This window comes from Macaca nemestrina, chromosome 12, assembly GCF_043159975.1.
Source record: "Macaca nemestrina isolate mMacNem1 chromosome 12, mMacNem.hap1, whole genome shotgun sequence".
Lineage (NCBI taxonomy): Eukaryota > Metazoa > Chordata > Mammalia > Primates > Cercopithecidae > Macaca > Macaca nemestrina.
This window is the reverse complement of record NC_092136.1, coordinates 73,313,652-73,328,319: the sequence shown is the minus strand read 5'-3', so window position 1 is coordinate 73,328,319 and position 14,668 is coordinate 73,313,652. Positions and strand designations below refer to the sequence as shown.

The 14,668-nt window shown below is 38.3% G+C and overlaps 1 protein-coding gene across 11 annotated transcripts in view; it reads left to right on the top strand.

The window, feature by feature from the left end:
* The window catches only part of LOC105468732 (C2 domain containing 3 centriole elongation regulator), a 155,797-nt gene that overhangs the window by 25,477 nt on the left and 115,652 nt on the right, over nucleotides 1–14,668 (top strand). For 9 of the 11 annotated variants that reach the window (XR_011610922.1, XM_071075279.1, XM_071075276.1 and 6 more), the window contains exons 4-5: nucleotides 8,210–8,433; nucleotides 9,089–9,336. The exons of 1 other annotated variant lie outside the window; for it this stretch is intronic. Coding sequence is in view for 9 of the 10 variants with exons in the window: in XM_071075279.1 (XP_070931380.1) it covers nucleotides 8,210–8,433; nucleotides 9,089–9,336 (472 nt within the window). In the remaining variant the exon portion in view is untranslated. Of the gene's footprint in view, nucleotides 1–8,209; nucleotides 8,434–9,088; nucleotides 9,337–14,668 lie in introns of those variants that run through there. One more of the 11 variants, XM_071075280.1, reaches the window with a different exon arrangement.

Here is a 14,668-nt window from a genome sequence, read left to right as displayed (position 1 = left end):
TCTGTTTATTCAGTTTTCATTATTTGTCTGTTCTACAGGCCCATCATAATTCTTACTATAGTTTGTTTCCTGATGCTATATTTTGACACAGTCATATCTTGTTTGTGTATTTTACTATTAGAAATATTCTTGTTGTAGTTAAAATAAAATACAAAGACAAATTTCCAAATTTAAAACATTTTATTTGGGAAGCAAGAATTGCAATTCAGGACATATAGACAGGTGATGGTCTTCAGTATGTTCAAAGAACAAAGAGAAGGTTGGGAGTTTTATTAGAAAGAAAAATTTTGGGGAAAGGACTTCCTATTCAATAAATGGTACTGGGATATCTGGCTAGCTATATGCAGAAGATTGAAACTGGACCCCTTACACCATATACAAAAATCAACTCAAGATGGACTGAAGACCTCAATGTAAAACCTAAAACTATAAAGACCCTGGAAACTAGGAAATGGCATTTTCAACATAGGAACTGGCAAGATTTCATGATGAAAACAAAAGTAATTGCAACAAAAGCAAAAATAACTGGGACAATTAAACTAAAGCGCTTCTGTACAGCAAAAGAAACTATCAACAGAGGCAACCTACAGAATAGGAGAAAATATTTCCAAACTATACATCTGACAAAGGTCTAACATCCAGAATCTATAAGGAACTTAAACAAATGTACAAGCAAAAAACAACCCCATTAAAAAGTGGGCAAAGGACATGAACAGACACTTTTTAAAAGAAGACATACATGCGGCCAACAAGCATATGAAAAAATGCCCTATATCACTAATCATTAGGGAAGTAAAAATCAAAACCACAGTGAGAATGATTTACACCAGTCAGAATAGCTATTATTAAAAAGTCAAAAAGTAACATATGCTGACAAGATTGCAGAGAAAAGTGAATGCTTATACACTGCTGGTGGGAGCATAAATCAGTTCAACTGTTGTGGAAAGCAGTGTGGCGATTCATCAAAGATCTAAAAACAGAACTACCATTTGACCCAGCAGTCCCACTGCCGGGTATTGTAAGAATTTGCCAGTAAAGTGATCTGGACCTGAAGATTTCTTTTTCAGAAGGTTTTAAGCTGAAAATTAAATTTAAAAAATAATTATAACTTTACATAATTATACTTTTTGGGTACATACCCAAAGGACTATAAGTTGTTCTATCACAAAGACACATGCACATGTTATGTTCATTGCAGCACTATTCACAATAGCAAAAACATAGAATCAAGCTGAGTGCCCATCAATGGTAGACCATTAAGAAAATGTGGTACATACACACTATGGAAAACTATGCAACCATGAAAAAGAATGAGATCATGTCCTTTGCAGGACATGGATAGAACTGGAGGCCATTATCCTTAGCAAACTAACTCAGGAACAGAAAACCAAGCACCACATATTCTCACAAGTGGGAGCTAAATAATGAGAACAGATTAACAGAAATAGAAGAACAGTAGACACTGGGACCTACTTGAAGGAGGAGAGTGGGAAGATGGAGAGGTTCAGAACAAAAAACCTGTCAGGTACAGTGCTTAGTACCTGGGTAATGAAATAATCTGTACACCAGACCCCCAAGTCATGAGTTTACCTGTATAACAAATCTGCACATGTACCCCTGAACCTAAAATAAAAATTAAACATTTTTTTAAAAAAGAAAAACTGTACATATTGTGTTCCAAAAAAGCTTATTGGCACTAGAGAAGCTTTGGGGAGCTGGCAAGCTCTTTTTGATGAGTGACCCTCTCATTGGCAGGTGAAACTGGTCTGAGAGTAATAGCAGGCCATTTCTGCAGCCAGGCTTGCAAAGAATTGCATTCTTGGAGCAATCTATATACCTCGAGTGCTTTTTTTCCCCTGGGCCCTCAACTGATTTAGTTGGATGTGACAAGAAGGACCCAATTTGAATAATCAACTTTCACATTCTCTTCCACAAACAAATATGCTTTTTCCTTTCATTTGTTTTGAAATTCATAAGTCTCTTGTCCTCTTTCACGAACACAAATATTTCACTTTCCTTTTGATTCTACTGTAAGAAAGACAGCAGCCTATAGCACCCATAGATATTAAGGAAATACTATGAACAACTCTCCACATATAAATTTGACAATTTAGATGAAATGAGCCAATTATTTGAAAACTGTAAACTACCAAAACTCACTCAAGATCAAACAGATAACCTGAATAAAGCAATAATTATTTTTAAATTTAATTTTTAGCTTAAAACCTTCTGAAAAGGAAATCTCCAGGCCCAGATCACTTTACTGGCCAATTCTTCCAACCATAAAGAAGAAATAACACCAATAACACAGTCTCTTCCAGAAAATAGAAAGGAGAAAACACTTATTTTAAAGCCTGCACCACCTTAATACCAAAACCAGAGAGCAATATAAGAAAAGTATAGAACAATATCCTTAATGAACCTAGACTTAAAATTTTTCAACACAATTTTAGCAAATTGAGCCAGGCATGGTGGCATGTGCCCATAATCTCAGCTACTCAGGAAGCTGACGTGGGAGAATCACTTAAGGTCAGCAGTTTGAGACTGGGAAACAGAGCAAGACCCCTAAAATATATAAAATATAAATATATAAAATATATATAAAATAAATAAAATTAGCCTGATGTGGTTGATGGTGCACACCCGTAATCCCAGCTACTTTGGAGGCTGAGAAAAGAGGATCACTTGAGCCCAGGAGTTCAAGGTTACAGTGACCTATGATCACACAACTACAGTCCAGCCTGGGTGACAGAGCAAGACCCTGCCTCTAAATTAAAAAAATAAATAAATAAACATTGTTAAATAGTTGGCTTTTAAAAAAATGCTGCATTGACCAACATGATTCTGAAAATTATACTTACTAATTTGCTCTCTCTGATACTGATAGATGTTGTAGATATAGTAGATAATTGCAGGCAACTTATTGTTAAAGCGAACCTTGAGTCATTGCTGGAAGACTGATGAGTGTCCTTAAGGTTGTTCTCTTATGAAGAAATAAAGGGTATTCAGTTAGGAAAAGAAGAAGTCAGATTGTCCCTGTTTGCAGATGACATGATTGTATATTTAGAAAACCCCGTTGTCTCAGCCCAAAATCTCCTTAAGCTGATAAGCAACTTCAGCAAAGTCTCAGGATACAAAATTAATGTGCAAAAATCACAAGCATTCTTATACACCAGTAACAGACAAACAGAGAGCCAAATCATGAATGAACTTCCACTCACAATTGCTTCAAAGAGAATAAAATACCTACGAATCCAACTTACAAGGGATATAAATGACCTCTTCAAGGAGAACTACAAACCACCATTCAGTGAAATAAAAGAGGACACAAACAAATGGAAGAACATACCATGCTAATGGATAGGAAGAATCAATGTCGTGAAAATGGCCATACTGCCCAAGGTAATGTATAGATTCCATGCCATTCCCATCAAGCTACCAATGAATTTCTTCACAGAATTGGAAAAAACTGCTTTAAAGTTCATATGGAACCAAGAAAGAGCCCACATTGCCAAGACAATCCTAAGTCAAAAGAACAAAGCTGGAGGCATCACGCTACCTGACTTCAAACTATACTACAAGCCTAGAGTAACCAAAACAGCATGGTACTGGTACCAAAACAGAGATATAGACCAATGGAACAGAACAGAGTCCTCAGAAATAATACCACACATCTACAGCCATCTGATCTTTGACAAACCTGAGAGAAACAAGAAATGGGGAAAGGATTCCCTATTTAATAAATGGTGCTGGGAAAATTGGCTAGCCATAAGTAGAAAGCTGAAACTGGATCCTTTCCTTACTCCTTATACGAAAATTAATTCAAGATGGATTAGAGACTTAAATGTTAGACCTAAAACCATAAAAACCCTAGAAGAAAACCTGGGTGATACCATCCAGGACATAGGCATGGGCAAGGACTTCATGTCTAAAACACCAAAAGCAAAGGCATCAAAAGCCAAAATTGACAAATGGTATCTAATTAAACTAAAGAGCTTCTGCACAGCAAAAGAAACTACCATCAGAGTGAACAGGCAACCTACAGAATGGGAGAAAATTTTTGCAATCTACCCATCTGACAAAGGGCTAATATCCAGAACCTACAAAGAACTCAAACAAATTTACGAGAAAAAAACAACCTCATCAAAAAGGGGGAAAGGATATGAATAGACATTTCTCAAAAGAAGACATGCATACAGCCAACAGGCACATGAAAAAATGCTCGTCATCACTTGCCATCAGAGAAATGCAAATCAAAACCACAATGAGATACCATCTCACACGAGTTAGAATCGCAATCATTAAAAAGTCAGGAAACAACAGGTGCTGGAAAGAATGTGGAGAAATAGGAACACTTTTACACTGTTGGTGGGATTGTAAACTGGTTCAACCATTGTGGAAAACAGTATGGTGATTCTTCAAGGATCTAGAACTAGAAATACCATATGACCCAGCCATCACATTACTGGGTATATACCCAAAGGATTATAAATCATGCTGCTATAAAGACACATGCACACATATGTTTATTGCGGCACTATTCACAATAGCAAAGACTTGGAATCAACCCAAATGTCCATCAGTGACAGACTGGATTAAGAAAATGTGACACATATACACCATGGAATACTATGCAGCCATCAAAAAGGATGAGTTTGTGTCCTTTGTAGGGACATGGATGCAGCTGGAAACCATCATTCTCAGCAAACTATCGCAAGAACAGAAAACCAAACACCGCATGTTCTCACTCATAGGTGGGAATTGAACAATGAGATCACTTGGACTCTGGAAGGGGAACATCACACACCAGGGCCTATTATGTGGAGTGGGCGGGGGGAGGGATGGCACTGGGAGTTATACGTGATGTAAATGACAAGTTGATGGGTGCTGACGAGTTGATGGGTGCAGCACACCAACATGGCACAAGTATACATATGTAACAAACCTGCATGTTGTGCACATGTACCCTAGAACTTAAAGTATAATAAAAAAAAAAAATTCTTCTTTGGAGTAAATGACATTTCATTAAGCTATGTGCATGTATCACTCAATAATATAAGCAAATGAAATAAAAAATACAAAAAAATACAAAAAAATAAAAAATAAACAAAAAAAGTTGTTCTCTTATGGATGTGAGAAGCATGTGGTACATTCATGGTATATGTGGATGGCGTGGGCTTTGGAAGAGGGGTGATACATTTAAGTGACAGAATGATGGTCTAGAGTTAGCACCAGAAAGGCAAAAGTTAACTTCCTTTAGCCTGGCAAGTATAGGTGTTTTCTATTGGAAGAGACTTTGAGGAAATGGGGACATTTAAAGAAAGAAATGTTTCATTAAAGTGGTAATTTGTATAAAATATAAATTCTACAGGACTCAAGGGATTGGCAGAGGAGTAAGCACCAAGATGAATCATGACTGGGGAGGCGAATGATTGAGGTGGACAGGAATGAAGATCTGGAAGCTAAATACAACTGGAGGGTTAGAGTAGATGGTCTCTTGGACTGCTAGGAATTGACAGAACATTCTTCTGTTTTATACCTCCAAAGTTTGACCAATACTTTTCCCTCTGCTTCTGATGTTCTACTTCCATCCCCCTCAGCATTTTCTGCCTCATTCAGATTTAAGATTCTAAGCTCAAACGTTTGTATTTCATTCCTGGAAATCATCCATGGCACTCCTTCCTCACCTCTTCCCCAGCCTCAGACCCCTTCTTAGCATTCCCATACCACCTAGTACACTTCCTTATCTTAAAACTTACTATTTTATATTAAAATTACTTTTTTGTTAATTGTTTATTTATCAGTAGAAACTCTTTCTTAGCCCACATATTCATGTTTCATAGTTCAGGAACACAAGTCAGTGACAAACTTCTGCGTAATTTAGCCCAAAGAAATTCTTTATATTTCAAAATCACTTTGTATTCCAAAAGATACCAGTCTTCTTCATCTCCTCAAAATCTTTGATGGAATCATAATTTCTGAAGAAATCTGTGTGTGCCTTCTTTCTTGGTTTAGCCACAGCAAACAGAGAGAGATCTGCAACCCCCAGGGATACAGCGAATGTTCCAACAACATGAAATTTCAGGCACTTGGCCATAAGGCCACATATCTAAGGTTTTGTCAAAGCACAGAAGCCGTGGTCATTGTACTTGATAGGTATGTCACCACCGCCCTTCCTGGCCGATAGAGAAGTGGAAAAATTACTTTTTTTTTTTAACTTCCCCTACAAAATACTATGATCCTCTGAGGCAGAAGGTTTGTTTGTGGAGGAGGAGGGGGTTATTGTTTTGAGACAGAGTCTTGCTCTGTTGCCCAGGCTGTGGTACAGTGGCACAATCATAGCTCACTGCAGCCTCAATCTCTGGGGCTCGAGCAATCCTCCTGCCTCAGCCTAGCAAGTAGCTAGGACTTCAAGGTACATGCCACTATACGCAGCTAATTTTTTTTTTTTAATTTTTTGTAGTGACAGGGTCTCACTATATTGCCCAGGCCAGTCTCAAACTCCTGGGCTCAAGCAATCCTCCTACCCCTGCCTCCCAACGGGCTGGGATTATAGTTGTAAGTCCATGTTTTAGTCCTCTCTTTTCCTCAGGGAGGTAGCACAGAGCCTGGAACAGAGCTGGTATCAACAATTATTTGTTTAACTGAACAAAGAAGTTAGGCCCCTGTGTTTTGATTGTAAGATGAGCGTGGCAAGTGCCTGGACTTTCTCTGACTCTTTATTCAAGGTCCAATGGTAGTACAGGCCAATGAGTTAAAGCAAACTCTGTGGCCAGTTAGCAGCTCATTGTTAAGGCCAGGAACACTACCTTTATCCTCAGTGTCTCCTTTGTTTCTAGAATGCAGAGGCAGTCTTTGGCAAGTGATGAATGGTAAGGGAACACTTCCTGACATTTATGTTTGAGCAACCAGAATTTTATGTGATGCTGTTACAGTGATCACTGGACAGAGTATTCGTCCTGCTGCATTGCTGTCATTTGTCTTTGTACAAAGATCTTCGTGATGAATAGACTTGAAGGACTTTATGTTATGGTTCATGAACAGAATTCTCATCAAGACCCAGGCATATTTTATTGAGTTTGTGCCTTGGCAGTTCTTCTGGATAAAATATTTCATTGACCTTCCCAGAGACATCGTAAAACATCTAACTGCAATTTTTCATTTTTGTGTTAGGGCATTCATTATTTGACAGTCTTTGGCTGCTTAAACAATTCCTTCTGCTTTCTTTGTCATTGAAACTGAACTTTCAATATTGCTATTCTTTTCTTTTGGAGTATATCCTTTACTTTCTTCCTTAAGGTTTTGCTTTAAAACTCCATTTTACTTTTCATTCCTCCATTAGACGTTTCTCCATTGGGCTTTTCAGAGGACTAGAAAGCCTTTTCACAAAGAACTTGAACTCACAGGAAGGAAATGATAAGGAAACTTAAAGTAATTACCTTTGCATCTTAGTCGTCCTCCCTCCTCACCCCTCTTCATCTCCAGCATAGAACTAGACCTTATTTTTCCCAAGCAACCAATAATAAAAATGCAGAAAATGTTATGTCCTTCTTTTATTCATCAGACCATTAGGCATTATTAGGCATATTAGACTTGCATACTATGTATACAGGCACTCTGCTAATTAGTCGATAGAAAAATGAAGAAGATAGCCAGTGCCTTCAAGGAATGCATAATCTAATCAGGATGATGAACGAAGGTTACAAGTACCTTCTCTAAATCTTTGCTTAAAAAAAAAATCTTCGAATTAAGGTAATATACTTTCCTGAGGGCGTTATAGAATCACATTAGCTTCTCTATATGAGGAATTTAGCACAGTTCCTGGCCTGTAGTAAAAGGTTCAGTAAATGGTGATTATACTAATGGATAGATACAGAGTAAGTAGAAACATGAAGAAGGCAGTGGACATGGCATCTCTACTTAGACATAAAGAAGGAATACTGGGGAAAATTGTATGTACAAAGGCATAAAGCAATGAAATATAAGGTATATTTAGAATCATAAGTAATTGGTCTATTGGAACAGAGGGATGAAGGAAGGAAGCTTAGTAAGAGATGAAGCTTCTGAGGTAGGCAGAAATTTAGATAATTAATGGGGGACATTAATCTTGTAAGGAATGGGGGACATTAATTAATATTAAGCAGGGGAGTCTTAAAATTAGTTAATTAATGCTGAAGAAAATTTCTCGTATACTACGTGTCTCTCTTAGGTCTCACTTGCTCTGGAGCCTCTGTCAGAAACTTACGACAGCTACCATCCACTTCCTACCACTGACATGACAGAAAACGTGCTTTTATCTAAGCAGGGATTCAGAGAGAATACTGAACCCAGCAGTACCCAGTTTGAGGTTCCATCAAGGCCCCGCGACATACATACCATCAAAATTGATGGAAAAGAGTTAGGAGCCAACAGCAGTAGATCAACCACTCCGAGGTAATTACCACACCTAATACCAGTCAATCTGTCAGTTAACTCCACTGTACTTGTGATTTCTGTCTTTCATTTATGGTTGAGTAAAAGATTAACAGCAGAGAGAGGCACAGTCCTCATTTAGCCGATAACTGTGAAGCCCTCGCTCTGGTCCTGGTTTGATACTAGGTGCTGGGCCTAGAAATAAGTAAGACATAATTTCTGTTTTCGAGGACTACTCACAATCTCACAATGAAGCCACTCACAATGAAGCCAACATACAAATAAATGACAAAATGATATCCAGATGCAGGACAGATGTTCATGAGGGAAAAGAGGGAAAGGGAGCTATTCTGTGAAACAGAATGGAATAAGAATCAGGTTTTTATTTTAAGTAATTATTTATGAAGCATTTGCTTTGTGTCAGGCTCTGCTGAGCTCTTCGTTTTATTGTCTCGCTTAAGCTATGACTCCCTAACTGTAGGTAAAGCATCTGTTACTTCTATAATTTGGGAGATGAAAAAGAGATTTACAAAGTTGCATTGCAAATAAATCACCCCTTTTGAGGTCCAAACTACCTTGCCAAAACCGCTGGTCTACTTTCTGTCTCTGACAAAATAGAATGTTACCATAATAGATTATATATTGCTGATGTTCTCCTTTTTTAAAAAAAAAACAGGGGAAAAGACCATGTATACTTTGCAGAGAACCCTGATACAATAAAGGATTCTTCCTTTGGACTACAGCACCATCTTAATTCAGGACAGAGTTTAGAGTCTGTAACTCTGAAAGGCAGAGCTCCACGGAAGCAGATGTCCCTTCTGAACAGTTCTGAATTCCAGCCTCAAATTAGAACAGTTGCCAAGAGTCACAGTGACTCATGCATTCTTTCTTCAAACAACCCCCCTACCAAGGATCTTCTTTCAGGTATGTATTTATTTGTGAACTGAGTCAGACTAAACTACGTTTATTGGGATTGCTCTACTTGTTAGCCAGCCTACAAAGAGAACCAAGACTCTTGTTTGAACTAAGTCAAATAAAAACAGGCAGTCTTGCTAGAGTCCAGCATCTTGCACCATTTAAAGACAGCCGTATTAAACCACCAGGGTATTTTTAAATAATTACTCGGTGCATAAAATTGCAGGTTTGGGAAAGGAATCATTTAAAAGGAATTGGATATGAAGGGAAAACCTTCATCATAGAAAAGGGTTAGTCCTTATTTTGTCCAAAATAATTCAAGGCAAGTAAGGTTTTTGTCTCATCATCAGCATTTATTTATCCCACTGTATGGAGACTAGTACCAAATCCATTTCACATTCTGAAAACTTAGTCTTAGTGAGAACATTCAGTATACAACTGCTAATCTTCATCCTGGGAATTAAATAATGACTTGTGGCCAAATAGAAGAAGAAAGGAGACAGTTTACCCTTATAAGGGCTTAGACAGAAATAAAAAAGCAAACAGGAACAGAATTAGATTACCTCATGTTAAGGAGTGGTATAATATAAGCAATTGACTTAACATTATACTGTAATGTTCAACCATGTATCTCTTTGACCTCAAGATCATAACAGGAATTTGTCTACATCCCTACAAGTAAAATTTCCAAAATTAAAATATCTGTAGCATCAGAACTATTTGGTTACATAATTAAGCACATTTTGTAAAAGAACAAAAACATTTTGTTTATATTTTTTCAACTGAAATGTCTTAGATTCCCTACTCTAAAAAATATACAGGCCGGGCGCGTTGGCTCACGCCTATAATCCCAACACTTTCGGAGGCTGAGGCGGGCAGATCACTTGAAGTCAGGAGTTCGAAACTAGCCTGGCCAACATGGTGAAACCCTGTCTCTACTAAAAATACAAAACTTAGCCAGGTGTGATAGTAGGCGCCTATAGTCCCAGCTACTCGAGAGGCTGAGGCAGGAAAATCACTTGAACCCAGGAGGCAGAGGTTCTTGTGACCCACAATCACACCACTGCACTCCAGCCTGGGCAACAGAGTGAGACTCTGTCTCAAAAAAAAAAAAAAAAGAAAAAATATATATATTTAAAAGCATATATATATATATGTATGTATGTATACTCCAAGATTATAAACTATTAATTTTAGTCTTTAATGCAAAGACTGCGTTAACAAGAAAGAAAATGAACCCACTGTACTCAGCACTTGTCAGCTCATTTGTGTAGACCCGGGCACCAGACTTTAAGAAAGATATTTGTTGACTCAATAAGCGGTTATCTATTCAGCATTACCAGATGACTGGTGCTCTTCTAGGCATCAGGGCTACAGTAGTTAAAAAGAAAAAAGATATAAACTCCCGCTGTATGGGTTTTATATTGATTGGAAGACAAATGATAGACTAAATAAATAACCATGTGTTACTTGGTGATCATGGCAATGGCGATACATCAAGCCACGAAGGTGAGAGAAGGGGATGTTAGTTTTACATAGGTTGGCAAAGGAAGACCTCATTAACAAGATAACATTAAGCTACTCAGGAGGCTGAGGTAAAAGGATCACTTGAGCCCAGGAGTTCAAGTCCAGCCTGGACAATGTAGCAAGATCTCATCTCTAAAAAAAAAAAAAAAAGCAAAGAGAAAAAAGAAGGTAACATTAAAGATCTAAAGGAAAGGAGATGTGTTCCTTCTTTTTTTTTTTTAACTTTTATTTTTTATTTTTTTTTATTATACTTTAAGTTCCGGGGTACATGTACAGAATGTGCAGTTTTGTTACACCCATCAACCCATCACCTACATTAGGTATTTCTCCTAATACTATCTCTCCCATAGCCCCCCACCCCCTGACAGGCCCTGGTGTATGATGTTCCCCTCCCTGTGTCCATGTGTTCTGAAAGGAGATATGTTCCTTCTAAGGAGAGTAACCAGACTGGTAAAAGGACCAGCAAGAGATAGCCTGGAGAAAACAGCTGCCACTTATTGAGCACTAATTATGCACTAGCTACTATGCCAAGTGTTTTATATACATAATCTTATAAAAGTCATGTGAGGTAGGTATTATCCCCATTTTAAAATGAAGACACAAGCTCAGACTTAGGAAGCTCCTGTGCTATCAAAGGGGGCAGCTCTCATTTATTATTGTCTCAGACTTTAAGGCAAAGTCCTATGCTTCATCTGACTCTAGGTTCATTGTTTACCTAGGCCTGTTTTGTTTTGTTTTGCTTTTGCTTTTTAAATCAAGACTTTGCTGGCCAGCTGTTCAAGCCAAGCAGAATATGCCATGCACAACCCATGGGCTGTCAATGTGCAATCTCTTCAATAAGAGTTACTAGGATCTGTGGATTTACAGATAAAACAAGATAGATTTTGACTCAGTCTGAGTTAGTAGTCTGACTTGTGCACAAATGAGAGAGGGACCACATCTCTGTAAATGGTCAGGTGTGGGCTAGATAACCTTCTGATGTGACTTTTACAGATGGGGTTAAATTATCAGGTACATAGCTGGATAAGATCTTTTTTATTTTTCAATTTTATTTTAGATTCAGAGGGTATATATGCAGGTTTGTTACCTGGTTATATTGCATGGTGCCAAGAATTGGGGTATCAATGATCCTGTCACCCAGGTACTAAGCATAGCATCCAATAGTTTTTCAGCCCTTGCCCCTGTCTTCCCTCCCCCTCTAGTGGTCTCCAGTTTCTATTGTTGCCGTCTTTTTATCCCTGAGTACCCAGTTTTTAGCTCCCATTTATAAGTGAGAGCATACAGTCTTGAGTTTCCTGTTCCTGGTATAATTTCCCTGGGAAAGTGGACTCCGGTTGCACTGGATAAGATCTTCAAAGGTCCCTTCCAACCACAAGATTAAGTGGGCCACTTTAGTAAGCATAGAACTGAGGTCGTGGGAGGGACACAACAAATACGTCAACCTAATGATTTTTCTGGTCTTTGATGTGCTAATACACTACCAGAAACGAGGGGACAAGGCTGTATCAGTCAACCAGCTATTATTTATGAAACACTAACTACACAGCAGGATACTGTCCTTCTCCATTTTCAAAATAGCAATGATACATTAGATTCTTCTCCTACTTCACGTCTCTGACTATCATACATATCCTTTAACCAGCCAGAGAAAAATCTACTTTAAAAGGTTAATATGATTAGGTTCTGCCTACCAAGATAATCTTCCTGTCTTAAGGTAAGCATTGATTATATCTGCAAGTCCGGGCAAGCCAGCTCATGCCTATAATCCCAGCACTTTGGGAGGTTGTGGTGGGAGGATCACTTGAGCCTGGGAGGTCGAGGCTCCAGTGAGTCGTGATCATGCTACTGCGCTCCAGCCTGGGTAACAGAGGGAGACCTTGTCTCAAAAAAAAAAAAAAAAATTGTTTTAAATAATTACATCTGCAAAATCCTTTCATAGTAATACCTAGACAAGTGTTTGAATTACTAGGACAAGGTATGAGTATATGAGGCACTGGGGACCTTGGGGTAGCCATCTTACAATTCTGTCTATCATAGTGAGTGATCTTTATTTTTTAGTTTAGTTGTATTGCCACATCATACATTGAACATATGATATTTAAGATTTTTGATTTTTTTTAAGTTTTTAAGGTATATTTTGACTTCTTTACAGTAACAAATATTAGATGTTTTGATGTTTATGGACTTTGGGAGGCAAGGGCAGGAGGATAGCTTGAGGCCAAGAGTTCAAGACCAGCCTGGGCAACATAGCAAGATACCATCTGTACAAAAAAGTTAAAAACAAACCAGGCATGGTGGTATGCACCTATAGTCCTAGCTACTTGGGAGGCTGAGGTGGGAGGATTGCTTGAGCCTGGAAGTTCAAGGCTTTAGTGAACTATGATTGTACCACTGCATTTCAGCTAGGGCAACAGAGCAAGACCCTGTCTCTAAAAATATGTAAATAATGAATAAGACTATGGATATTTTTGACTTGTTTTTTTTCTTGGCCTAACCATCGTATTTTATTTTTAGAAATTATAAAATTAGACTAGGAGTTAGGCACTTTCTAAGTGCCTGTGGAACCTCAAGAAAATAATAAGACCTCCTATATCTGTTGGAATAATACTATTGGGCCTGAGCTTTTTTACTGTATTTGTTTTTATTTAGAAACAGGGTCTCACTATGTTGCCCAGGCTGGAACACTGTGACTATTGATAGGTGTGATCATAGCACACTATCCCCTCAAACTCGTGGACTCAAGCAGTCTTCCTGACTCAAGCAATCCTCCTGCCTCAGCCTCCCAAGTCACTGGGACCATGGGCACATGCTGCCCTGCCCGGCTAGCACTCAGCTTTTAAAAAGAAACCTAAGAACTAAGTAGGGTCATAGATAGTATAGCAGTTAAAAGCATAGGATGTGGAATCATCTAGTTATAGACGTATTATGTGTGCAACTTGGCCAAGTTACCTACTCTCTGCCTCAATTTTTTTTTCTTTTTTTATATTTTAAGTTCTAGGGTACATGTGCACAACGTGCAGGTTTGTTACCTATGTATACATGTGCCATGTTGGTGTGCTACACCCATTAACTCGTCATTTACATTAGGTATATCTCCTAATGCTATCCCTCCCCCCCCTCCCCCCACCCCATGACAGGCCCCGGTGTGTGATGTTCCCCTTCCTGTGTCCAAGTGTTCTCATTGTTCAATTCCCACCTATGAGTGAGAACATGCGGTGTTTGGCTTTTGGTCCTTGCGATAGTTTGCTGAGAATGATGGTTTCCAGCTTCATCCATGTCCCTACAAAAGACATGAACTCATCCTTTGTTATGTCTGCCTCAGTTTTTTATCTGGAAAACAAAAGAAGTCGTAGTACATATCTCAGAGGACTATTGGGAGGATTAAATGAGTAATACATGTTAAAATATTTAGAATAGTGCCTTGCATGTGGTAAACATTCAATAAATGTTTTCTCTCATTTCTGGTGCTGTTATTGTTGTGGGACCCCTTAAGGAACGGGGTAAATTTTACCTATCAGAAAGTCTGAAAACTCAGGTTTTATTCTGACTTTTCCATTAACCTGCTGTTTGAGTTGTGGAAGCTTTTTAGCGCTCTTTTCTTCATCCATAGAAGTATAAATTTGGTATCTGGATACAAAAAATATATAAACATTACTAACCTTATTAGGTACAAACACCAGTCGGAAGAGTCAGTGCATGGATATAACAACCCCACAAGAGGTCAGTCTCCGGAATGGAGACTTCATTCATTGTTATAATGCCAGCATCTAAAACAGTGCACAGTAGAAGCTCAGTAAACATCTCTTTTGAGTAA